Source organism: Ammospiza caudacuta, chromosome Z, assembly GCF_027887145.1.
Source record: "Ammospiza caudacuta isolate bAmmCau1 chromosome Z, bAmmCau1.pri, whole genome shotgun sequence".
NCBI lineage: Eukaryota > Metazoa > Chordata > Aves > Passeriformes > Passerellidae > Ammospiza > Ammospiza caudacuta.
Window position 1 is genome coordinate 85,263,838 of NC_080632.1, and position 24,142 is coordinate 85,287,979.

The following is a 24,142-nucleotide window of genomic DNA, read 5'->3' on the forward strand; positions in this document are numbered from 1 at the left end:
GCACTGAGAAGACAGCAAAGTAAATTAAATTTGGTAATTAGTAAAAAATCCTTGGGGCCTAGAGGTCACATGTGGAAGAGAAAAAAATGTGTATTTTTCTTGCCACTTGGCAGCTGGACAGGTTCCTGGTAGGATCTTGTGTGCTGCAGGGAGGAGTGTGGTGCGCTTTGTTTGTCCTGGACTGGTGGGAAATTTTGGGATGCTCTCGGCCCCACTCGGATGGGCCCCTCAAAATGAGAAAGGGATTGAGGGGCTGGAGCGTGTCCAGGACAGGGAACGGAGCTGGGAAGGGGCTGGAGCCCCAGGAGAGGCTGAGGGAGCTGGGCAGGGGCTGAGCCTGGAGCAAAGGAGGCTCAGGGGGGCCCTTGTGGCTCTGCACAGCTCCTGACAGGAGGGGACAGCCGGGGGGGTCAGGCTGTGCTCCAGGGAACAGGGACAGGAGCAGAGGGAACGGCCTCAGGCTGGGCATGGGGAGGCTCAGGTTGGACATCAGGGAAAATCCCTCCATGGAAATGCTTGTCCAGCCCTCGCACAGCTGCCCAGGGCAGTAGTGGAGTCCTGGAGGGTTTAAAACCATGTGGATGTGGCATCTGGGGACATGGGTCAGTGGTGGCCTTGGCAGTGCTGGGGAATGGTTGCCTCAGTGACCTTAGACGGCTTTTCCAACCCAAATGATTCTGTGTTTCCACCCTCACAAACATCACCATCCCCCTCCTGGTCTATTTGAGGTGTTCAGGGTCTGTCACCCCAAGGCCCTCACCCCTGGGGCCTCTCCTGATGCACCCATCACCTCATGGCCCCTCGTGGTGCCTCACGGCCCCTCATGGCACCTCACGGCACCTCATGGCACCTCATGGTGCCTCATGGCGCCTCATGGCCCCCCATGGTACCTCATGGTGCCTCATGGTGCCTCATGGCACTTCATGGCACCTCATGGCACCTTCCTCCCAGCAGTGTGGCTCCCTGTCCTCACCATCTGGCCTCGGGGCTGTGTCCTGTGAAAATCCATGTTTGCCAGAGTGGATTTAGGATGTGGTCTCCCCTCATCCTCAGTGCCTGCTTGCAGGCCTTGCTCCATGAGGCCTGCAGGCAGCAGATGCATTGGATATGACACACCTGGATCTGCTTTGAGGTCCTTCCTTGGGGAGGTTGTCCACAGCTAGGAACATCTGTGCATCTGGGTGACAAGGTAGGCTGGCTGGAGGAAGTTTTCTTCTCCTCCTGTGGGATTCTCAAGACACACAAACCTCTGCCTTTTTCTCTGGCTTTGGGCTTCAGCTGGGCCCCAGCACTGACAAGTTTCTGCCCTGCAAGTGCCAAAGATAACAGGTATGAGTAGGTCTGCAGCGACCACAGCCAGGTTTGTTGCCTGTTCCCCTCTCTTCCCTTTCCCCCTTGGAGCAGCAGGACAGGCAGGGTTCTCAGCATATGGTCCTTGCCAGAACAAAATAAAGCTGGAGAGTGAGCCATTCCAGCTGTTTGGCTCCTCAGTCTGGAGCAGATGAAGGTGTCTCTCTGGGGCCAGGAGGAAGGAAGCTCTGGGCTGGCACAAGGCCAGATAAAATATTCCTGGTATTCTATTTGGATGTTAGGAAAAAAATTCTTCTCTTATAGGGTTGCTCAGGGAAGTAGTCGAGTCACCATCCCTGAAAGTGTCCAAAAAAAGGACACTTGGGGACTGTGGCACCTGGGCACATGGTTTAGTGGTGGGCTTGGCAGTGCTGGGGTAATGGTTGGACTCCATGATCTTAGAGGTCTTTTCCAACCTAAACAATTCCATGACTCTACAAAAGATCAGATTGCTATTTCCTAAACGCCTCAGGAGATCTAGGGCTATGACACTGTAATAGGTCCTTTGGGAAGGAAATCTCTCCATAAGAAGCAGGGGTGAGATAAATGGATAAAAGCTGAGCTGATAAAAGCTGAGCTGTTAAAAGCTGAGCTATCTTATGTCTGTAAATGTGCTGCCCACCTCTGTGGGGCTGACCCAGTGCCCTCCAGATGCATCTTCCCACTCCTGGTTGTGTGTGTCCATGGTTTGCAGGGCAGAAAATTGCCTGCTGCTGGGAAAAAAAAGAGCACATGTAAGGCAAAAATAGGGTATCTAGGCTGTTCCTGGTAGAAACTCAGCCCTGCTGGTGCTTGGGTCACCTTACAAGCAGTGGTAACACACTTATTGTCATATTGTCACATATTGTCACCCTGGGAGGGGGATACCTGAAAATCACGGAATCATGGAATGGTTTTGGAAGGGAACTTAAAGCTTATTTAGTTCCAGCCCCTGCCACAGGCAGGGACACCTTCCACCAGGCCAGTTTACTCAAAGCCTCATCAAGCCTGCCCTTGGACATGAGGGGATGAACAGAAAATGCTCTGCAGGCCTGTGGGAGGCCTTGGCTGGTCAAAGGGGGAAAAGTGGCTTTGATCCTCAAAGCATCAGCAAAAGGGAGCGGGAAGGGAACAGCATGGCAGCAGCCTGCCCTTGTACAAACATTTTTCCATGGGACACAGAAGGGGGAATCTGGCCCTGGATCCACTACCCACCCACTGGTTCTGCTGGCCAGGACAGCTCTGCCCTCTGCCCCATCCCCATCATCTCTGTAAAACAGGGTGCAGCCACCAGCCCTGGTTCTCACTGCACTTTGCCACCCTCGCTCTGTGCCATTTAACCAGAGAAACAGCTAATTTGTGTGTGCTGTGGTTTGCCATGGCATGAAAAGCCTGCAGAGGAACCGAAATCAAACAAATTTCAGATGGTCTCTCAAATGAAGCTGAAAGGTCACAACAGTATCAAGCTGGAGGTTGCGTGTGGTGCTGCAAGCCTCTGCTAAATATCAGCCAGAGATTAGTCCATCCTCTCTGAAAGGCCAAGAGCCACACAGGCTCTGAGTTCCTCCTGCCACACATCCAGGCTCGCAGCATCTAAAAATGGCACATTTTTAGATGTGGAAGAGAGACACAACTTCAGGGACAGAAAATTCAAGGGAGAGCGTCAGGCCGGGGAGGTATGTGAAACTGAGTTTGGAAAATCCTTAGATATCTTTTTTTTTCCCTCGAAGACAAAAGGGACTTGTAGATCATGTGGCTAGTGCTAATTAAGCTGGCCCTGTGCCGAGCATTGTCATGGCAGTTTAATCAGCAGCTGTGAAAGGGAGCGCTGTCCCTCTGCCAGCCTCCAGCCCTGGCTCTGGGGACAGCAAGGGGCATCTCTCTGCTAGGTATATCAACCCATCCTGCATCTGTTTGACAGTCTTTTGAAGGTCTTTTAGAGGCTTCATCTGACATCAGAGTTGTCAGTACAGGAGCTGTGCCAGCCAGGAATTTCATCTGGGAAAAGCAGTGTCAAACATCAGTTTAACCGGGGGTCAGGCGCTCGAGGAAAGAGCTCAGCAGGGCTGCAGGCTTCTCCCCAAGGCCACCGACCTTCTCCTCATAGCACTGCTCTAATTTAATGGCAAATCCCTTGGCTCTGTCAGGGGTGGATGGTCTCACTTCATTCATTCCACCACCATCCAGTTTCTGCTGCCTTATACTGGGTCCCCCATGAACTCCAGAGAGTCAAGACCTGGAGTTCGAGGAGCAGCTGAGCCTCACACCTACTAAACGCACCAAAAGCCCATTTGAGAAACCCTGCTAGCATGAAATAACCCAATGGTATTAGAGGAATATCCTCTGATATGTGGTGGGTAGTGATTATTCCTGAAAACCTGTGGATGGAAGCATCAGTTAAAATAAAAAGTGCCTGGTGCCCAGGGTGCAGAAATGCCACAGCATCCCACCTTCCTCCCACCGTGTGACAGCTCATGGGCTCCAGTCATTGCCACTCTTTGTATTTATGGGGCACTTAACCAGCTCCTTAAACAACAATTTGCAGGTTTTTCTTCACCCTTTAACAAAAACCTCTTATTTTGTTGTCTCTGTTAAGAGCACTGCCTGCAGCCCTGAGAGTCAAATTTTTTCTAAATGTCAATTTCATTTCTCAACAGCAAGGCTGGCTTTGGAAAACAAGATAATGGTGGCAACCTGGTGCTATTAATGGAATATAGCAAGGGGGTTTTGCTGGTCCAGCAGGGCAGAGGGCTGTGCAGCCCCCCCTGTACCTGCTGTGCTTTCTGGTTATGCTGAATGGCAGCGTGGAGATTTCCAAGGGAATAAAAACAACATCCACGTGAGAGAGGAAAAATGTTTCTGTCTGAGCAGGCTCGGCTAAACCACTGTCAGGAATGCTAAAAATCATAGTGGGAGGTCAGCTCAGGTCCTGGAAGGGCACGCAGCGGGAGGATGCAGCTCCTTGGAAGGAAATGGTAAAGGGAGATACACTCATCTGCCATTGCATTTGCAACCCTGCCTCAAGGTGAGTTGGGATGACCTGGTTTGGCTTGTCTTCTGGTGAGAAGAATGTTTTCTCCTAGCAGCTTCCCCCCCTCCCCAGTCCTCCCCATCCCATGAGGTGCCCAGCCATGGGGTTGGTGCAGGGCGAGGATGTTGGACCCAGAGCAGTTTCCCACCCTGTGATGCTCAGTTTGGCTCTGCCTGAGCTGATTTTATGGAGAGCAGACTGCTGGAAGTCGTGTTTAGCTCAAAGGAGGGAGCAGACTTAGCTGACAGGGCCCCTTTCCTCCTCGCCTGCTCATTCCTCATGAAGCCTCATGCTTTGCTTTGTGTGGGTCTCCCTTGTCACCCAGTTTGGTTCATCCTGGATTTGTTGGTAGCCCCTGTGTCTTTAATGTGTGCATGAATAGGTCTTTTGGCTCTGCAACAGCTTTTCTGTTTGAGGTGGCTGGATCTGCTTTCTCAGACGAGTTCAATTACTCAATTGACTTTAATTTTAAAATAAAAAATAAAAGGCATTCATTGATGGCAAGCACAGGGAGCGCAGACCCACTGCTGTGTCTTTCCTGCAGAGAGACTGAAGCCAGCTTGCATGGATTTGCACAGACATTCCTGGCATGAGCCTGATGTTGAGCAAACGCTTCCCAAGCGTGGAGCATGCCTGGTGCTTCCTCCAAAGACCCAGCTGTGGGATCTGGGTTATGTCTCCTGTGAATGAGGGGTGGGGAGGCCTCGCTGTGGCTGGAGGTAGCTTCGGATCACAGAGTCGCAGGGTGGTTTGGGTTTCCTCCCTCCTTCCCAAGAAAGAGAATGTGGGCCTGAGAGGATGGAAGGGATTGTCCAGCGTGGAGAGGAGAGGAAAAGACCCTGGGGACACCTCATCACAGAACAACCTGAAGCTCAGCCAGTTCCAACCCCCTGCCCTGGGCAGGGACACCTTCCACTATCCCAGATGGCTCTAAGCCCCTTCCAACCTGGCCTTGGACACTCTCAGGGATCCAGGGGCAGCCACAGCTGCTCTGGGCACACTGGGCCAGAACCTCCCCACCCTCACAGCCGGCAATTCCTTCATAATATCTACCCTACATCTGACTTCTTCCAGCTTAAACCATTCCCCCTTGTCCCGTCCCTCCATCCCTTTCCAAAATCACTCTCCAGCTCTCCTGGAGCCCCTTTAGGCTCTGGAAAAAAGCACTCTAAGGTCTCTAGGCTGCTGTGAGGATGCAGGGCTGCATTTTGTCCACCAAAAACTTTCCCCAAAAAGTGCAGCAGGCTGATGCTTCTTCCTTGGGTGTGGCTGCTGTGTCCTGGCAGAGTCGTTCCACATGGGTGACCTCTTCTCCCGGGAGCTTTGTAAGGTGGCTCGTGGCTGGCATTTCTGAGGACAGATGTCCCAAAACGTACCTGTGTACTGGGGGGTTTTTCTTTCCATCCACCACTCCCCCATGCTGTGAGTCAGCCCGCTCCTCTGTGAATCCGTTCCCTATGGGAGCCATCCTGCTCCTCCTGGAGACCACCTGCATGCAGGGCTGACAGCAGCCTGGCTCCTGCTGGGACAAGGGGTGGTGCCTGCCTTGCTTGCAGACACAAAATTCCCTCTCCTAGAGGCAAGACTGCACTGGATCTGCTGGGATCTGGGGAGGCTGAGCCTCGGGATAAGTGCATGGGGAGGCTCTGTCCATGCTGCTGGGTTGCAAGCTGGGCATTGAGATAGAGAATTTGGGGGGAATCTTTCCAATTGTGCAGAATTGCCTTCAGCCCTCCTTCCCAGGAAAGGGGGATGTGGGTCTGAGGGGATGATAGGAAGGGGTTGTCCAGCATGGAGAGGAAAAGGTTCTGGGGACACCTCATTGCAGCCTCTCAGTGCCCAAAAGGGTGCTGATATTAAAGAGGGAGAAGGACTTTTTACATAGGATTTTTTACAGACCAAGGGGGAAAGATTGTAAACTATAAGAAGAGGGATTTACATTGAGTATTAGGAAGAAATTCTTCCCTGTGAGGGTGAGGAGGCCAGAGGAGCTGGTCAGAGCAGCTGGCCAGAGGTTTCCCAGAACAGCTGTGGCTGCCCCATCCCTGGCAGTGTCCAAGGCCAGGCTGGATAGGGCTTGGAGCAGCCTGGGACAGTGGAAGGTGTCCCTGGCAGTAGGGCTGGAACAAGATGTCACTTTAAATGTCCCTTCCAACCCAAACCATTCTGGGATTTCTATGAAATCTGCAGAATCCTCCTTGGACTGTGTTGCATGTCTCTGACCCATTATCAGCCCAGCTCCCCATACCAGTGCAAGCTTCTCATTCCTTGAATCCTCCCCCCCCCCCCCCGTCCTTCTGTGAAAAAATCCCAGCCCCACAGATAACAAATCACTCGGCGGTGGCACCATCTGGACAGTGGCCCAGTGTCCCACTGGGGAACCTCCTCTGACTGGAGCTGACCATATGAACAAAATCACTATTTCTCTCTGCTCCAGCTGAGGCGGACTTTTGAAGGGCAGCCAAGTCCTCAGGCTGGGGGTTTGGGGCGTTTCCTTGGCTTTTGGCCACTGGGAAGTAGCTGGAGTAGGTAGAGTACAGCCTGAGTTTGGAGTAAATCCCAAAGTGCTGAAATCCTGGCGGGTTGCTGATGAAAACCAGTGCTCGCCCAAGGGCTGGGCAGAGAGTGCTGGGATGCAATAATTGCTGAACTCCAGAGAAATGTGAGGTCACAGAGGCACAGTTAAAACAGCCATGCATCCTCAAAAATATTGCTGCTATTGGTTAAAGGGTTCGTGGAATTTTGCTGTGTTTTAGCTCTCACAGAACTTCGGGCTTAATATGCCAAAAATAGAATAATCCAAAGCACCCCCAGAACACTGGGGCTGCAATGATGGCACTGCAATCAATCCTATTAAAAGTGGATGTAAAAAAAGCAAAAGATTTGAGAAATGACATTGTTGGCTGTCTGCATCTGAAAAAAAAAGCCTGCCATTACTCAGTATAATCTACTTTTTCAAAATTATTGGAAGGTAGGAAAAAAAAATCCCACACATTTTTCTTTTCCCATTTTACACATTTAAGCCAAAATGAAAAATAGCTTATGAGATTTAAGCTATTTATTATCAAATAAAACTGCATCTGGGCCATGTGTTTCTGCGCCAAGTTTTGGCACTGTGAGAGCACAAATGCTGAGAGTTATGAGCCCCTCAAAAGTGAGGTTGATGGTGGAAACATTGACTTAGTCCTAATTCTCTCAGGGACGACGAGTCCAAAGCTGGTTGTAGGGAATTGAGATGCTGGCTGTGACATGGAGCTATATCTGCAGCATCCTGTGGGGTTGTGTGCAGCCCTGTGGGATGCTCTTGATGGAATAAATAGAAACCAATTTTTGATAACACCTGGGGGGACAGCTGGAGCTGTGCCAGGGAGGTTTAGGTTGGGTATCAGGGAAAGGCTCTTCCCCAGAGGGTGCTGGCCCTGCCCAGGCTCCCCAGGGATGGGCACAGAGGCTGCCAGAGCTCCAGGAGACATTGATCTCAGGGATGCTCAGGGTGGATTGCTGGGGGCCTGTGCAGGGCAGAAGCTGGACTGGGTGATCCTGGTGGGTCCCTTCCAGCTCAGGGTGTTCTGTGAGTCTATGATGGAATAAGCAGGAATGTAATTCCTCTTCCCATTGTGGTGGAAAATCCCTTGCACTCAGTCTCCTCTGGCTTCAGAGGGAGGGGGAAATACTCACAGTGGGTGGATTTCCATGCTGGAAGGGACAGCTGTTGTCACCTTCTCCATCCGACATCCCAAAATTAATCCCTGTGCAAGTAGGGGGGTGTCCTTTAGGAAACCAACCAGCCCTGGTGCTGAGGAAGGGATTTTGGCTGTGGGCAGGTGGTTTCCAGGCTGTGCCTGCTGCAGGCCAGACCTGGCCTCTGGGTTTTGTCAGGCTCATTGCCTGCCTGATGAGGACAAACCTCATCCTGCCCAGCTCACATGTGGCAGCATTTTAGGCTCTGCTCAGCCATGGTTCTACCTTTGCTGGTTCTGATGTGGAATCACAGGTCTCCTGCAGCGCCTTCCTCTACGGTGGATGCTTGGGCTCCTCTCCAAGCCTCCTTCCCAGCTTTGGCATCAATCTGAGGCGCTTATTGCTCCCAAGGAACCCCACCTCCTGCTTTTTATATAGCAAACATTTGTGCCTTCAGATGCTGCTGGGGCTCTGGGAGCTCATGGTTTGCTGATTACCAAAATTCACTTTCCCTCAGATAGCCTGACACCTGCAAATAGCACCTGTACAGGTTTTTTTGATGGATGACTTTACATTTAGCTGTATAAAATACATTTTTTTTTTGGTGTTTGGTTAGAGTTTTCCTTTATATGTTATTACAGCAGGGCTTAGCAGCACTAACTCATGCCAGGACCTCATGCAGAAATGTAAAGTAAGAGCTATTTCCACATCAAGGAACTGACGTTTCCCTTGTACTTTAAACACAGCTCTGTCTCTCCTGGAGTGACATGTACCTATAAAGTTTGGGATATTAAATTTAATAGGGAACAGGCTTCCAGGATCTTTGATTTTTAGCCACAGACTTCTTATTCACGGAGCATAAAAGGGGAATTGCCAGGACACAGCGTGGCAGGACTCACAGTAGCTGGGGTTTTCCCAAACCTGAGTTCAAGTCAGTTCAGTGCAGAGGACTGCTGAGCTGCCCTGACCTGTGCCAGCATCCACTGCACCTCTCACAGCTCACACCAGCCTTGGACCCTGAGCCCAGATGCTGCCCTGGGTGCAAGCAGGTGACTCAAACCAGAGCACACTGATGGTCTGAACTCCAAAATCCTTTAGGCTGATTAAATGAAGCGGTCCAGTGGGGACAAGGAACTTGCAGGGGCTCCACAGGTGCAGTCATTCCCCCACTGTGCTTTGGATGTGGGGCTGAGCTCTTGAGCTCAGGATGGGGACTTAAGAGTGGTTTGCAGGGGATTTGCTAGCGTTGTTCTGGCACTGCACCCAGCACACCCACCTCCTAGGAGCAGTCTGCTCTCTCTTAAGAGATAATCCTCATTTTTTCTTTTTGTACCTTAGCAGTTGTGAGAGGCTCCTGTATTCTGTGTAATGTCACTTGAAAGAGGAACCAGCTGCTGAGCTTTCACTGCCTTCTGGGGTGAGGAGGGACATTTTGTGGTGTGGCTTCTGAGCCATCTGTAAAAACTCAAGGGGGACTACACATTATACTGTCTTCCCTGAGTGTCAGGTGCTGCACAAGTTACCCTCCTGGCACGCTAAGGGTTTCATGCAGGCTGGTAAATCCCCTACCTGATATGGGATTACAGGATTTAAGATAAAGCCCAGAGGGTGACCTGAAACATGCCATCGTCAACCAATCCCTTTGCAAGGGGGTGTCCCATGTCCTGACTCCCTGCCAAAATCTTCTGGCTTAGGGGCTGATTTGCCAGAGAGCCAGGAAAGAAGAAAGGCTGGGCTGCCAAACATCTCCCATCCAAACTGATGTGCTGTTCCTAGAAATGCTGAGATATTCCACCTGTCTCCCAAACCTGCTCCCCTCCCCACAAACCACTGCCACTCACCCTGCACTCTGTGGACATGATGGATGGGAATCTCCCAGCCCTGGGATTAAGATGCAGATAAATAAATCCTCCAGAAAAACCCAGCTGGTTATTACAGTCCCATTTGAAACAAGGGGTGTGTGGGTGGAGAATTAATGCGTGCAAAACAGAGGCGGATGGGGACTGATGCAGAATAACCCGCCCAGAGCAGCCTCCTCTGTGTTTCCAGGGTAGGTTTCAAAGTCTGTTCCAATCTGTCCCTGGAGGGGAGGTTTAAAGCAGGTTAGGCAAACAATGCCTTCCAAAAAATGGAATCTCTCCCCTGTTTGCTGATAGTGGGAGAACAGGATGGAAAGCCTTCCCTGGAAACCCCTTTGTGGGGATACAACATGTGTGGGAGAGGAAAGGGCCAAGACCACCACACAGGTCCTCACCCAAAAGCTGCTGTGGAGGGAGGGGATGTGGAGGCTGGCACAGGATTGGGGTGCTGTGGTTTCCAGGGCTGTGGATGATCCCAGGATCCCGAGTGCCCATGGGGCATGGCCATACACAGGGACTCTGCTCCTGCCTGAGCCCCTCCTGTGTGTGCTGGGCTGGTGCTCAGCTCCTGCAGGGGTGAGACCAGGGGTGATCACAAAACCTTTTGCTTAAACATGGATCAGAGTCAGCTGAGGGCATTGGCTCTTCCCACTGACTCCCTCTCTGGGTTAAAGCTCCATGAGGAGTTCAGACCCCTAAGGTTTGGCAGTTTTTGGATGGGGCTGTCACAGCATTAAGAAGCTCCATGAACAATGCAGAGCAGCCCCCAAGACCCTGCCAGGCCCTTGCAATGTCTGGCTGGATTTTTTTTCCCCCCATGGCTTTGGCTTTTTGCCTGTTTCTGGATGTCCCGCATATCATTACTGGTAGGAGGGAGCTGCTGCAAACCTCCCTGGCCAGTCATTAGGAGCAGTTAAGAGTGTTTTTAAGGCAGGTGTTGAGCACTTCCAAATGCCTGGGGAAGGCTTTGGACACTGTGAAAGCAAGGAAACATTGGAAACACAAGTATTGAATTTCCTTTTCCAAACAACTGGCTGCAGCCTATCACTGCCTGTCAAAGTTGAAGGCACAAGTCAGCACGTTTTTGCATTCCCAAGGGCAGAGATAGGGATTGCTCCAAATGCATCCCCATTGCAGGGAGAGCCAAGTAATAGGCTGCTGTCATGCCAGGATTTTTTATTCCTTATTTTTAAATACAGGAATTCCTTCCCCTGGTTAATTACCACGTTTCCAGGTTGGGGACTCATTCACATGGACGTATCACCGTGCCAGCAATATAAAACCACAAAAGTTGAGCTTTATTGGCTCCCTTGGCCAAAGAGGACTCAGACCTACTCTACTTCCTTTTCGACATTTTTATTTTTTAATTTGAGATAACTGGCCAGACCCTGGAGAGGAGCCTTTGAGCCCAGATGTCTTTCCACAAATTGGGAACACTCAAACTTTTTTTTGGTATTTTCCAATGCAGAGCAGTGCAGAACAGGCTTGGGTTGCACGCAGGATGGAATGGTGGTGAGGGAGAAGGGGTGGCTGAGCACACAGAGTTGGGCTGATGGGCGAAGTTCAGGTACCAGCCAAACCTTCTCTGCCCTTGGAATTGCTGGAATTTTGCTTGGACATAAGCCCTGCAGCCCAAAAAAGCCTGTGGGACCTGCAGCGTGGCTCCTGCTTTTAGCATGGGAGTTGTGGTCAAGTGATTCCTATCAGTTGTTCGTTCCCCAGCACCTTCCGACCCAACAGGAAGGAGAAACATTATTTAAAGCACCATTCTCAGAGGGGCTTTTCAACACCTCCGAAGCCAAATTTCCTCCAGGGCTTGCTCCTGGCAGGTGGGCAGGGCTGAGCCTAAACCCAGGAGAAACAGGGCAACCTGGGGAGAATTTGCTGCTCTGGGTGAGAAACGCCATGCCAGGCTGTAGAAACATCATGCCATCCCTCCAGACATTCCAGAGCCTGGGAGAAGAGGAATGAAACTGGGACCACTAAATCCCAGAAAACGTTTTCTCCCAGTGCAATGTGGCTTTTTTTTTTTTTCTTCTTTTAATGTGATGATCTAAATCTCAAATACACCCTCGAATTCAACACTGAGAATAAGGCTATAATTAAAACACAGTGAGAAGTATAAAAGCAAAAAGACAGCTTTAAGTGTAGCAATGCTGCTGAAGTGTTTCTCCTTCCTCCTTGGAAAATATTGCTGGATTCAACACGTTGCTGTGAAACATCAGCTTCAACAAAACCTTTTTTCCCCACTGAAGCCAGTGGGAAAGAGTTGCAGGAAAAAAACTCTCATCCAGTGCTGTATAAACAGCTGTCTCCCTCCTGTGATGGGTCCAGGCTGCCTGGCTGTATCCCATCCCTCATTCTTGCTGGTTCCCATCCCCAGCACTCAGCACCTCTTCGGTCTTGGTGTAAATAGAGGTGGGGGGTCGGAACTAGATGATCTTTAAGTCCCTTCCAACCCTTAACTATCTATGATTTTGTGTAAATATGCTGATTAACGCTGGTCACTGCCAGCTGTAAATCACAAAATCACTGCTTATCCTGAGTTGGAAGGGACCCATAGGGATCACTGAGTCCAGCTCTGAGCCCTGTGCTGAACTGCCCTAAGAATCAGACCATGTGCTGGGTGTTGATTTTTTTGTGGAATGCTGAGCTTAGGCCCTGGTAGGGTCCCACCTTATCTTTTTTTTTGGTGTATTGATGCTGCACGTGGTTTCCCTGTGTGGTGTGCAGGGGAGGGGATGCTGTGCTCTGTGTTAGGCACCCTGAGCCACACCAGCTTGTGTCACAGCAATTAATGAGAGGCTTCATTAGTGCGAGAGGATGTTGACTGGGGGCTGTACAAGCAGGCAGGGGCACTGTGCAGGCTCTGAGGTCTGTGTTTTTGAGGATTTTGGGAAAAGCTCAGCTGTGTTCTGCCTGCACAGAGGCACAGTGCAAAGAGGGCGGCTGTGACTACCAAAGAATTAATCAGCACTGGGGAGCCCATCTGAGCCCCTTTCCCCTGAATTCCTTTGAAGCACTTTTCCATCAGGTGTGAAAGACTCTGAGCAGGAGATGATAAACCTCCAGAACCTCAAGCTGGCACCCAGGACACAAATATGCTCCACCAGCCACCACACACCAGCCTTTCATCCTGACTCCTTGCTGGCACAGCACCACCTCAACAAGTAAATAAGGCAAATTTAAATAGTCTTTATCCATTTATTGCATCTCCCAGCCACAGATTTGGGGGTCCTTTACCACTTCCCTGGCACTAGACCAGTGGGATGGCAGGCTGTACCCTGGAGCTGGCAGCCCATTATTTTTAGCATGGTTTTTGGCTTCTTGCATCTTGCCCCAGCAGAGCAGCAAAGCAGGTCAAGTGTCTAAAAAACAAGTAATATAAGGAGTGGCTGAGGGAGCTGGGAAGGGGCTGAGCCTGGAGCAAAGGAGGCTCAGGGGGGCCCTTGTGGCTCTGCACAGCTCCTGACAGGAGGGGACAGCCGGGGGGTCGGGCTGTGCTCCAGGGAACAGGGACAAGACAAGGAAAAAGGTGCCAGAGGAGGTTCAGACAGGATATTAGAATTTTTCTTTGTCGCTGCTGGAGTGGGTCAGGCATTGGAATAAGTTGCTCAGGGAGGTGGAACCATCACCATCTCTGGAAGTGTCTGAGAGGTGTCTGGATGTGACATTTGGAATGGTTATATGTGGTGCTGGGTTAATGCGTGGACCCAGTGATCCTGATGGTCTTTTTCAGCCTTGACTGGATTCTGTGATTCTCAGTTTCACTGGATGAAATGAGAAAGCTGTTGGCAAAGGTGCTGAAAGTGAGAGAGATTCCTTCCTGCCTGATAGATTTCACTTAAATTCTTTCCTCTTCCTTCATCCTCACCCTGAAGTCAGCTGTCCTGTAACAGCAGTGAGACAACATCTCCCTCTGCCAGACCACTCAACCTTTATGCAGCTGAATACCTTTAATTTGGTCTGGGGGGTTATCTATTTCATGTTTTATTTTCCATGGCAGGAGGGTTGTAACTAGGTGATCTTTAGGGTCCCTTCCAACCCAAGCCATTCAATTGTTCTGTGATTGTCACACCACGTTTCCTATCAGTAAGTGAATTTTCACTGATTTAATAAGGGTATGGTCACAAACAATTTGAAGGCATTAACATGTGTGTGATGACACCAGGAAATTAGGGGCTTGTTTGTAGACACAGTGCAAGTCCCCTGTGGTGTTCTTCTCCATGTGCCACGTGGAGCTGGAGCTGGTCCCATGATTTTGGCCTTTACTCACTGCATGCTGTCAGGGCCCATGCAAACTTCCCACCGTGTTGCTGGCTCTGAGGGGAATTTTAATGCACATCCAGGGAAGGGAGCTGCAGGCTCCTGGGCTGGTAAAAGCCTGGCAGGCTCTCCTGGTGCTCAGAGAGGCACCACAAGGGCTCCTGTTGAGGGGCTTATTTGCCTGCCCAGTGCAGGACGAGGGGTCACAGGGGGTCTAATCAGGACAAAGTGGGTGAGACAACCAGGCTCCATCCCCCAGCTTGGCTGATTAAACAACAGCTCGTCCTCAGCTGTAAAAGCTGTCAGTGAGTGAAGCCAGGGCTCTCCAGGAGCTGCCACCTCCCTCTGCCACGATGGGACCTGGATGTGAACCAGCCCCAGACTCCCTAACACCCCCAGCCCCTACGTGCAGACCACAGGGGCCTCAATGAGCAGTCCAGGTTGCCTTACCTGGGGGAGATATTCACATGCTTTGCAGGTAGCTTAACAGCATGAGGCAGATTTTGTTTTTCCCTCGAAGGCGGCTGGGCTCCCTGGCTGCAGCTGTCTGCTCGAGACACCTATCCCAGCTCCTTTGTCCCTTACCAGGAGCCTGATTGCATTGAGTGCTATAGCCTGAGGAAGGGAGGTGGAAATAAATAGTTCTGCTTTCTGGGCTTTTTCTTTTCTAAAAGCCTGTAGCATCCCCTGTCTGGCTGCAGGGATTACCCAGAGGCTTTGCATCTCAGAGATGGGTCAGTGTTGGACTGAGCACACAGATCCCTTGAGCCTTTCAGGCTGAAATACTGGTGGGTGGATAAATATGCATGTGCCTAGATGAAGTCAAACCCTGACTGATGCTAAAGGAGAATCCCCAGTGGCAGAATCACCTAGGACCAGACCAGTGTATTTCTGTGACTCAACGTCACTTACCAACCTGCCAAAATTTATAATTCACAGGGTTCACCCGGGGGTGCAAAGGGACCGTTCCTGCTAATGAAAAAATGTCTGTGCTGCTTTGGATAATGTATGGAAACAATAAATATAACTGTAGAACAGAGGGAGAAAAGGAAAAAACCCCTAAGCAGCAGCAGTGGAAGTGAGAAAGAGGTGGTGAGGGGGATGTGCTGAGTTTCCCTGTGAGTTTCTGCTGCGCTCAACGCCTGTGAGAGCGAAGGGTGGAAATGGCAGCGAGCAGCCAAGCAGGTTCAGCTGTCCACAGGCCTGCATCATCTGTTGCTTTCTAAAAACTAATTTGTACCTTCCTCAGTCTGAGGCTGAAGGCTGTGATGCTTCCAGCTGAGTGTTTTGGGTGCTTTGTAGATTGTTGTTCAGCAGCCTTCCCTGTGGGCTGGTGGAGGATTGTCTGTACAGTGCAGGTGGGGATGTGGTTTGGCAGGGGGATTGGCACGGCTGGGTTGGACTTTATGATCTGAGAGGGCTTTTCCAATCCAAACGATTCTATTATTGTATTTTATGGTGCTAAATTATTCTGTGAGGCTGCGGCATCAAGGAGGTGATTTTGCCCCTCTGCCACACTCAGGTGAGAGCTGCCTCCAGCTCTGGGGTGCCCAGCACAGCAAGGACAGGGATCTGTTGGAGCCAGTCCAGAGAAAGCCACTAAGATTATCAGATAGAGATGGACCACCTCTGCTATGAATAAATGCTGAGAGAATAGGGATTGTTCAGCCTGGGAATGAGAAGGCTTTGGAATGACCTCATTCCCTTCCAGTTACTGAAGGGAACCTGCAGGAAAGACAGGGCAAGAGCCTGGTGTGACAGGACAAGTGGGAATGGCTTCAAATTGAAAGAAAGTTGGTTTCGATTAGATATTAGGAGGAAATTCTTTCCTGTGAGGGTGGTGAGGCCCTGGCATGCGTTGCACAGAGAAGCTGTGGGGGCTCCATCCCTGGCAGCGTCCAAGGCCAGGCTGGATGGGGCTTGGAACAACCTGGGATAGTGGAAGATGTCCCTGCCTATGGCAGGGGATTGGAACTAGACGACCTTCAAAGACTTCTTCCAGCCCAAACCATTCTGTGATTGTGTGATTGTGTGATTGTGTGATTGCAGACCTGGGTATCTGTGGGGTGTACTGCAGGCTGTAGAGACCCAGAGCAGTGGGTATCACACAGACCCAGCTCCATAGCAGGTTTTCAGTATCGCAGTGTGAAGCTGCAGCTTCACAGCAGCAGAGGAGAGCCAGGCCAGCTGGGGCAGCCACTGACCACACTCATGGTCTGTCAGTGGCAGGAATCACCCAAGTACTGATCCTCCACCTGTTGACCCCTGGTGCTGAACTTGGCTTTAGGATGTGATCAAAGGAGCTGAGAGGGACTGGAAGCAGCAACCAGCAGAGCATTGCACAAGGCAGGGAGATGGTGGTGGTCACCCAAAGGCATCCCTGGCTATATGGCCCTACACCACCACAAAATGCCACAGCCTCTTTTGGGTCAGACTTGTCGCCAGTTAGGCCAGAGAACCACCCAGCTCTCTTTCCCACCCCACAGACAGCCTGGCTGGCCCAAGACATGATTCATTTCTCCAGCAGATCCTGTCTCAGTATCCATGTATTATCACAAATTCTGAGGCTTGCAAAGCACCTTATAGAGCTGGATTATCTAGATTCAGGCATTAGCTATCTCTGTGGCTTAGCTGAGCATAAGGCAACAAGTGCTGTCCAGGCTGGGAGCTTAGGTGGGTGTGTGGGCATCAGGGGGCATTTTGAGGACATTTGGCCTCAACCTGTGAAAGGAAAACTGCCCAAAACTGGAGCAAATAATCACCTGCTTTGCTGACAGAGATGTGATGCATTGCTCATCTCAGAGCTGCTGATCTGATGTTGCTCTGAGCTGTCATCATCTGCTACAGCAACAGCATTTAAATGAAAGGAAGCACCATCAGGACAACAAAATGGTTTTTGGCTGGTGGGCAGCCTGACAGTATCCCAGGTAAATCAGTTCTCTACAGCTCCAGACAGGGGCAGCTGGAATTACTCAAGGCACCAGGAGCATGCCAGTGAGCCTCATGGAAGGGGCTGGTTCTCTCATTCCAACCAGCAGGTTGGGCACAGCAAACGGTGTTTCCAGGCTGGCCTTGGGTCAAAAGCCTCTCTAGGGCTGGTGAGGACTTTATTTTGCCTCTGTGGACTTCCCTGAAAATCTTCCCTAGAGATATTAAAGAGCTGGACAAAATCCTGAGTAATGTGTTCTAGGGACCCTGCCTAAGCAGGAGGAACGGACTAGGTGAACTCTGGTGGTCCTTTCAACCTTAATTCTGGGATTTTGTGATTGTCTCCTGGGCTGGAGAAGGCAAGTGTTTGGACATGGAGGGTAAGCCATAAAAACATCCAAAGATCTGGCTAATCTCTCTTCCTCCAAAATCCAAGTAACCCAATGGAGGAGGAGAATCCTTCTATGGTATGGGGACAAAAACTTGAGTTCATTAAGCTGAAAGAAAGTCTCTGCCTTGCTGTTTCCAGAGCTACATTGCCTTCATGTGGGCGCTACTGGGCAGGTGATGGGGAACTAGGATCCTGGAGCATGATAGGCACACTTTGCATCCTCATTGTCTTTGCTGTGGATGTGTGCCCAAAGCTTGGCTAATGGAAGTGTCAGCTCTGCCCTTGCAGTGGGGAGTGAAAACAAAAGCTGGAATGTGGTATCAGGACTCGGTTTTAGTCATGGATTAGTCTCTGCTGTGGCAGACATTGCTATCCAGGCAAAAAGCAGATTAAATCTGTGAGTTCAATTTTCTTGCAGTATCTTATGGGCAATGCTTATGCTTGTTGGTGTCAATGCAAGTGTGATCTAGGACCACACTTGTGGCTTGGAAAAGAGGGAGAAGACTTTGTGCTAGCAAAGTAATCACTAACAGAACTTCTGGATCTCCACAACCCCCTGAAAGCAGGGGGCAGCCAGGTGGGGATCGGGCTCTGCCCCCAGGGAACAAGGGATGGGATGAGAGGAAACAGCCTTGAACTGTTCCAGGAGAGGTTTAGGTTGAATATTGGGAAAAATTTCTTCACAGAAAGTGTGGTCTGGCTCTGGGGTAAGCATTCAGGGAAGTGGTGGAGTCCTCACTTCTGGAAGTGTTCAATAGTCATGTGAATGTGGCACTTGGGGGCAAGGGTTGAACACCACGACTCTGGGTTAATGAACTCTCTGATCCTAGAGAACTCTTCCAACCTTAACAATACTGTGATTCCCTGACACTGCTAGCATGTGAACCTCTGTGGAATTCAAAGGGATGAGTGCCTGCTCTTGGTGTTGATTGTGGTGAGCTACCTGGACAAGGATGCTCAGCTCATGTTTGCAGGGTGACACTGCATTTACCTTGTGTACACCAGACCAAAACATGGGCTGGGAAAGCAACCCCCACCAGGGCCTTTTGCATCTAGATGCAATGAGCAGGAGAAGGCAAACTCAAAAATAACTAACTTTAAAATGTAATCTTCTGTTTTGAGCTGTTATTTGTTTGCCAGGGCTTTCTGAGGCTCACCAGCACCCTGCTTAGTGAGGACTGGCTCTTTGTTTTGCAGACTGGCTTGGTTATGCCAGCAGTGTAATTGGATAACTGCTAATAAGCATAGGATTGCTGAAGTATTCCCCAAAGTCTTTGCTTTGCTGTAAAAATCCTCATCAGCAATTGGATTAGTTGAAGAGAATGAACAATTACTACGTAGGGTAATGTGTTATGTTAAGACAAATTGATGGGTTTTATTTAATCATATGGTCTCGGTCACATCTTGACGGTGTTATTCCAATGAAGAGAAATGCATCACTGCACCAGTAGGCACTAGCAAAAAATACTGAAAAATGCTTTATTTAATTAATTAGTTCCTACAGATAAGGCTAATTGACTCTGTACCAGAACAAAATGAGTTAGGCTTTTGCTTTCAGATAGGTTAGTTCTGTGTATCTTCCTGCACACATACCACAGATAAAGTTTGTGTGTTCTGGACCTTGGGAAAGTGCATGACTGAGTTCCTCTCAAGGACTCTCTTTGTATGAGAAGCAAAATCCAAATCAAAACCGTGACCAGCTGATCTGCCCACCTGGTGCTCTCTAGTTCACCATGGCTCTGGCATCAAAGGCCCTCCAGAGATTTAACTGAATTAAGGGTTCCCACAACTCAGTAAAAGCTGGGAATCAAGGGCTGAGGCTACACCAGGCATCGAGAGACAAGAGAGTCACAGGAGATGAGAGACAGGCTTTCTCTGCTTCACTTACATGCTAGAGAATGTGTCCCAGGAAATGTGGGGGAGTCTCGCTGGGTTTCACTGTCTGGTATGGCCCTAAGGCATTTTTGTCTGGAATTCAGCTGAACCTCAGCGTGGTGGCACAGGTTGGAGTGTTGGTGTGTGCAGAGGGTGTGACATTTTCACCTGCTCTCATACCTTGTCTCCAGGCCTGCACAATGGCTCACCTGTGACCTGCTGCAGCCTGGGAGAGCACATGGCCATCAGAGGCTGAGCAATTCACCATGAGTTCCTCACAGCAGCCAAGAGGCTTCTCCTCACAATTCCCTCCAGGAATGGGCCAGGGAAGTGCAGGATCCCCATTATTATGTAGCCTTTACCTCTTTGTGGTGAATTTGGGCCAGGCCACCAGCAACAAATACAGCTTGCAGGGAAACAGGGTATGTGAGTGGCTCTTTGGCCTGGGTTTGCAGCTCTGTCATTGAGGAGCAGCAGGTCTGATCCCACCACCTCTGGCTTTAATTAATATCGTGGCCGAATCATGCCGTTATCTGACAGCAGGGGAAATTATCACCTCAAGAAGCACTGCTGTGGGTGGCACATATTGTGTAACCTGCTCTCTCTCGGAGGGGCACTGTGGAGGATTAGTTTGCATTTAAGAGGTGCTGTGTGTAATTATGCACAGTTTTGCAAACCTATCCATTTCTGACAGGCCCTCTCCTGTTGTTTCTCCTGCTGGCATCTGGCTTGCTCAGGACTCCCTGAGCTGCTGTGATGGACTGGCCCTGCCTGCCAGGGAGATGTGAGGCATTTGGGTGAAGAAGGCATGATGTACATGCCTGTGCTTTGGGATGAAATACTTTCTCTTGGTGCTGTTGTTCTGGGATGTTTTGTACCATTCACAAAGATTAAAACAGAAAGAAGAAGATGGGGTGCTCAAAATACTGTAAAAAGGCAGGTGTCCCATTCTGAGGCTATCCTTAGCAAAGAGGCATCTCTAATAACCTCACTCGAGTCCCATCCCTCATTTCTGAATTGACTCTTTCCCCCGTTAAAGAGCCAAAAGTTTTGCATAGTGCCTGTAAATGCTCCAGGAATGTAGGAATTAACAGACCAGACTGGGCCTAGGGCCTGTCCAAGCGGGGATCTTGAGCAAGGTGCAAGCCAGTGCCAGATGTTTTGCAAAACGCCTCCACTATGGATATCTCTCACACCTCATTTCTCCCTCATTCCCATCAGCTTCATGGCTGGTCCCATAGCATTCCATGTTGTGTTTCCAGCAGCTGCTCTCTCCCTGCTTGCAGCCCATGAGGACGGGTTGTTGCAGGATCTCAGCAAACACACAGGGCCTCCATCCCTGCTCTCAGAGGGGGAAGTTGTCTCACTCACGTCCTGAAGTCAGTGTGAGGAAGATTTTTAGAGCAGAGATTATTTCCTTGCCTATGAGACAGTTTTAGAGAGGCAAGGAAATGACTTGCAGGAAAAGTCTGCAATTCAGGGAAAACACTCAAAACTTGTGTGAGATAATATATAGAACCCAAATATTTTAGAAAACGGGTTTTGTTGTTTATTTCCCTTTCTAGAGTGTTTGAGTCTATATCATAGAATGGTTTGTATTGGAAAGGACCTTTAAAAGTCATCTAGTCCAACCCCACAGCCATGGGCAGGGACGTCTCTCACCTAGACAAAGTTGCTCCAAAACTCATCCAACCTGGCCTCAAACACTTCCAAAGAGGATGCATCCATGTCTTTTTTGGGAAATCTGTGCCAGGGCCTCACCACCCCCAGCACAAAAAATGTCTTCCTCGTATCTAGGCTAAGTCTCCTCTCTTTTTGTTTAAAACTGTCACTCCCTTTTCTATCTCCAAAGGCTCTATTAAGACTTTTTTTTCCTTTTCTGTTTTAGACAGGAAAGCCAAAACAAGCTCAAAGCAGTTTTCATCAGCATACACTTCAACTTGGAGCCAAAACAGGACTTTGAACCCAAACCTACGTTTTGGCTCCAGCATTTTCTTGGATAAGAAACACCATTAGTCAAAACTAGCACTTTTTCTTGTAATCAGCTTTAACTTGTTCCCTTTTACTTGTGTTTTTTTTACAAACCTTTTGCAAGCGGAGAGTGACAGCTGTTTGTCCAACTCTTTTCCTGGGTGGTGCTCTGCCCTGATCACTGCTTGCCCCTATGACCTCTGTGTACGGTTATTTATTGTTGTGGTGTTGTTGTGGGTCTCAGGACAAGGTGGGAAATGAGAATTGACTCCCAAGTACTCAGAAGGTTGATTTATTATTTTTGATATTATAGTATATGATATATGATATACGATATATGAGATATGAGATATGATATGATATATATGATACGATACGATACGATACGATACGATACGATATGATATGATATGATATGATATTATATTATTTTATATGAAAATTATATACTAAAACTGTTCTGAAGAAAGAGAAAGGAGACATCAGAAGGTTAGCCAAGAATGATAATAAAAACCCGTGACAGACTCAGAGAGCCCGACACAGCTGCGATTGGCCATTAATTAAAAACTATTCACATGTTGGGTAAGCAATTCTCCAAATCACATTCCAAAGGAGCAAAACACGGAGAAGCTGAAGCTTCTTAGGAGAAAAAAAGCTGAAGCTTCTCAGGAGGAAACATCCCGGCGGAGAGATTTTTCAGAAAATACATCAGTGACCGCCACGCTCTTCTCTTCCAGGTGCTCCCTTTCAAAGGTCTCAGCATCCCCATGCTACCTCCTGCCGTCACTTCCACCTGGGTCCCCAGCCTCAGCTCTCGGCCGATTTCGCCCTGCCTCACGCGGTGCAGCCGCAGCCGGGGCTGGCTCCCCACATGGCCCCCGCGCACCAGCACAGCGGCGCCCTGCACCAGCCCCTGCCGCCCGTGCCCGCCCTGCCCTTCCAGGACGTGGCCGGGCCCTCCTTCCTACCTCAGGCGCTTCACCAGCAATACCTCCTCCAGCAGCAGCTCCTCGAGGCGCAGCACCGCCGGCTCATGCCCCATCCCAGGTAAGGGCATCCCCAAGGATGTGGAGAGGCCGCGCTGACCGCGCGTTGCCTGCGGAGCCACAGCCGCGCTGGTGGGGTTGGGTTTTCGTCTCCAGCTCACCTGTGTGCGCTGAAAATGCATCCACCTGAAGGGCAGGCTGCACCTGAAGGTGCGCCCTTCCTGTGGGGATCCCGCTGCGCCCGTCTGGTGTGTCCCATTATTGTCACTCCTGGGAGAATCACGGTGGTGTTGCTGGGGGCCTTTCCAGTCTCTGCGTGCGTGAGCTGCATCCTCACAGCTGCTGTTTCAAACCCGTGCATGCCCACCTGCCTCATCAGGTCATACACATGGAGGTCGTGCTGCTCAGGGCTGCTCAGGGTTTCTGTCTCTGTGAGGGAATGATGCCGCTGACCTGCAGCACACTCTGTCACAGAGAGCATCCTAAATCCACACTGAGCTGACAAACACAGAGAGAATTGCTGTAACTCAGCAGAGATGGAAATGGATGCCTGGCCTTGTCTTGATTGTGTTTCTCGAGAGAGGAGTGATTTTTTTTGGAAACATATGGAAGCTATTTGTGGGTTGTACCCATGGATCAAGAATCAGAGGATGAGACTTTGCAATGATGCTTCATTTGGAAAGAATGCTATGGATAGAAAACCCTTTCTTTTCATGTCCTTTCTGTCTGAAAATTGTGTGTTCTTCTCATCATCGTTTTGTTATGCATAAACTGGATTTTAGGTGGATTTAATGATTAGCTAATAATTGGGTAGCAAGTATGTTCCAGGCTGAGAAATTGATGATACAAGTGTTTATCTCTTAGTCATAAGCTGAATTCAAATAAAAGCACAGAACACAATTCCATGCAGAACCTGCTTTGGTAAATGCTGTCAGTGTTGTATTTGCAAGTGGGCTGTAGTGTAGAAGAAGGCAGGAACCTCTTGCCCAGTCCCAGTGCTTGTGTCTGAAAGCTGCAGTGGAGCAGGATGTCAGAACCCTTACAGGCGTGGGGAGGAGGTCCCAGTAATGGGAATATGAGTTATGCCTTTGAGAGTGAAGCTCTGAACTGAGGCTGCATGAAAAGTTATTTACCTGGCAGTCTCCCCTGCTCCATTTGCCCTAGTTTTTTTCCTGAAGACTTTCTTTCTGATGGTTCTACTGGTCAGCAAGCAAAGGGTAGGAGCCTGTCTGTAATGCAAATCCTGCTTGTGCATCCTCCCTGTCTCTTGCCAAATGTGGACACTGATCCAGCAGCACACGCTCTTCCCCTGAGTAGTTCAAACAAGCAATAATCATGAGACTCAAATCCCTAGAAAAACCTTGCTGTATTTTCTAGCACTTTCTTTTCCCTGCCTGCAATGGCAGCAGAGCAGAGGGAGAAGGACCTGGAACCCAGCCTGGCCTGTCCATCATCCAAAGAAATGTTGGCAAAGGCCAGTGAGGGTAAATTCTGCTTTCAGTCACTCGTGAGTAATCTGGTTATGAATGAGGTTCCCCAGGAGTTTATGGACTGCACAGGAGACGAGACAACCTGCAGCTTCTTTATGATGATGGATCACAGCTGGAGCAGGGGCACGTTTTACTTTGTGTGTTTGGGGCTGACTGCAGCAGAAAAGGAAATAGTGCAAACTGCACAGAGCTGCTGAGAAGTTTTTTGGCTTCCCTTCCTTCTCTGCACATTGCCAGCAAATAGCATCTCCTGCAAACTGAGCATATGTGGGTGCCACAGGGCCTGAGAGTGGATTGCTCTGTGATGGCCGTGATGGAACAACAGCCCTGGGTTC

The 24,142-nt window shown here is 49.8% G+C and overlaps 1 protein-coding gene across 1 annotated transcript in view; it reads left to right on the forward strand.

The window, feature by feature from the left end:
• ARK2C (arkadia (RNF111) C-terminal like ring finger ubiquitin ligase 2C) overlaps window positions 1-24,142 on the forward strand; it is a 50,690-nt gene that overhangs the window by 17,807 nt on the left and 8,741 nt on the right. Inside the window, exon 2 of the mRNA XM_058824201.1 lies at window positions 22,069-22,378. Coding sequence (XP_058680184.1) covers window positions 22,069-22,378 — 310 coding nt within the window. The remainder of the gene's footprint in view (window positions 1-22,068; window positions 22,379-24,142) is intronic.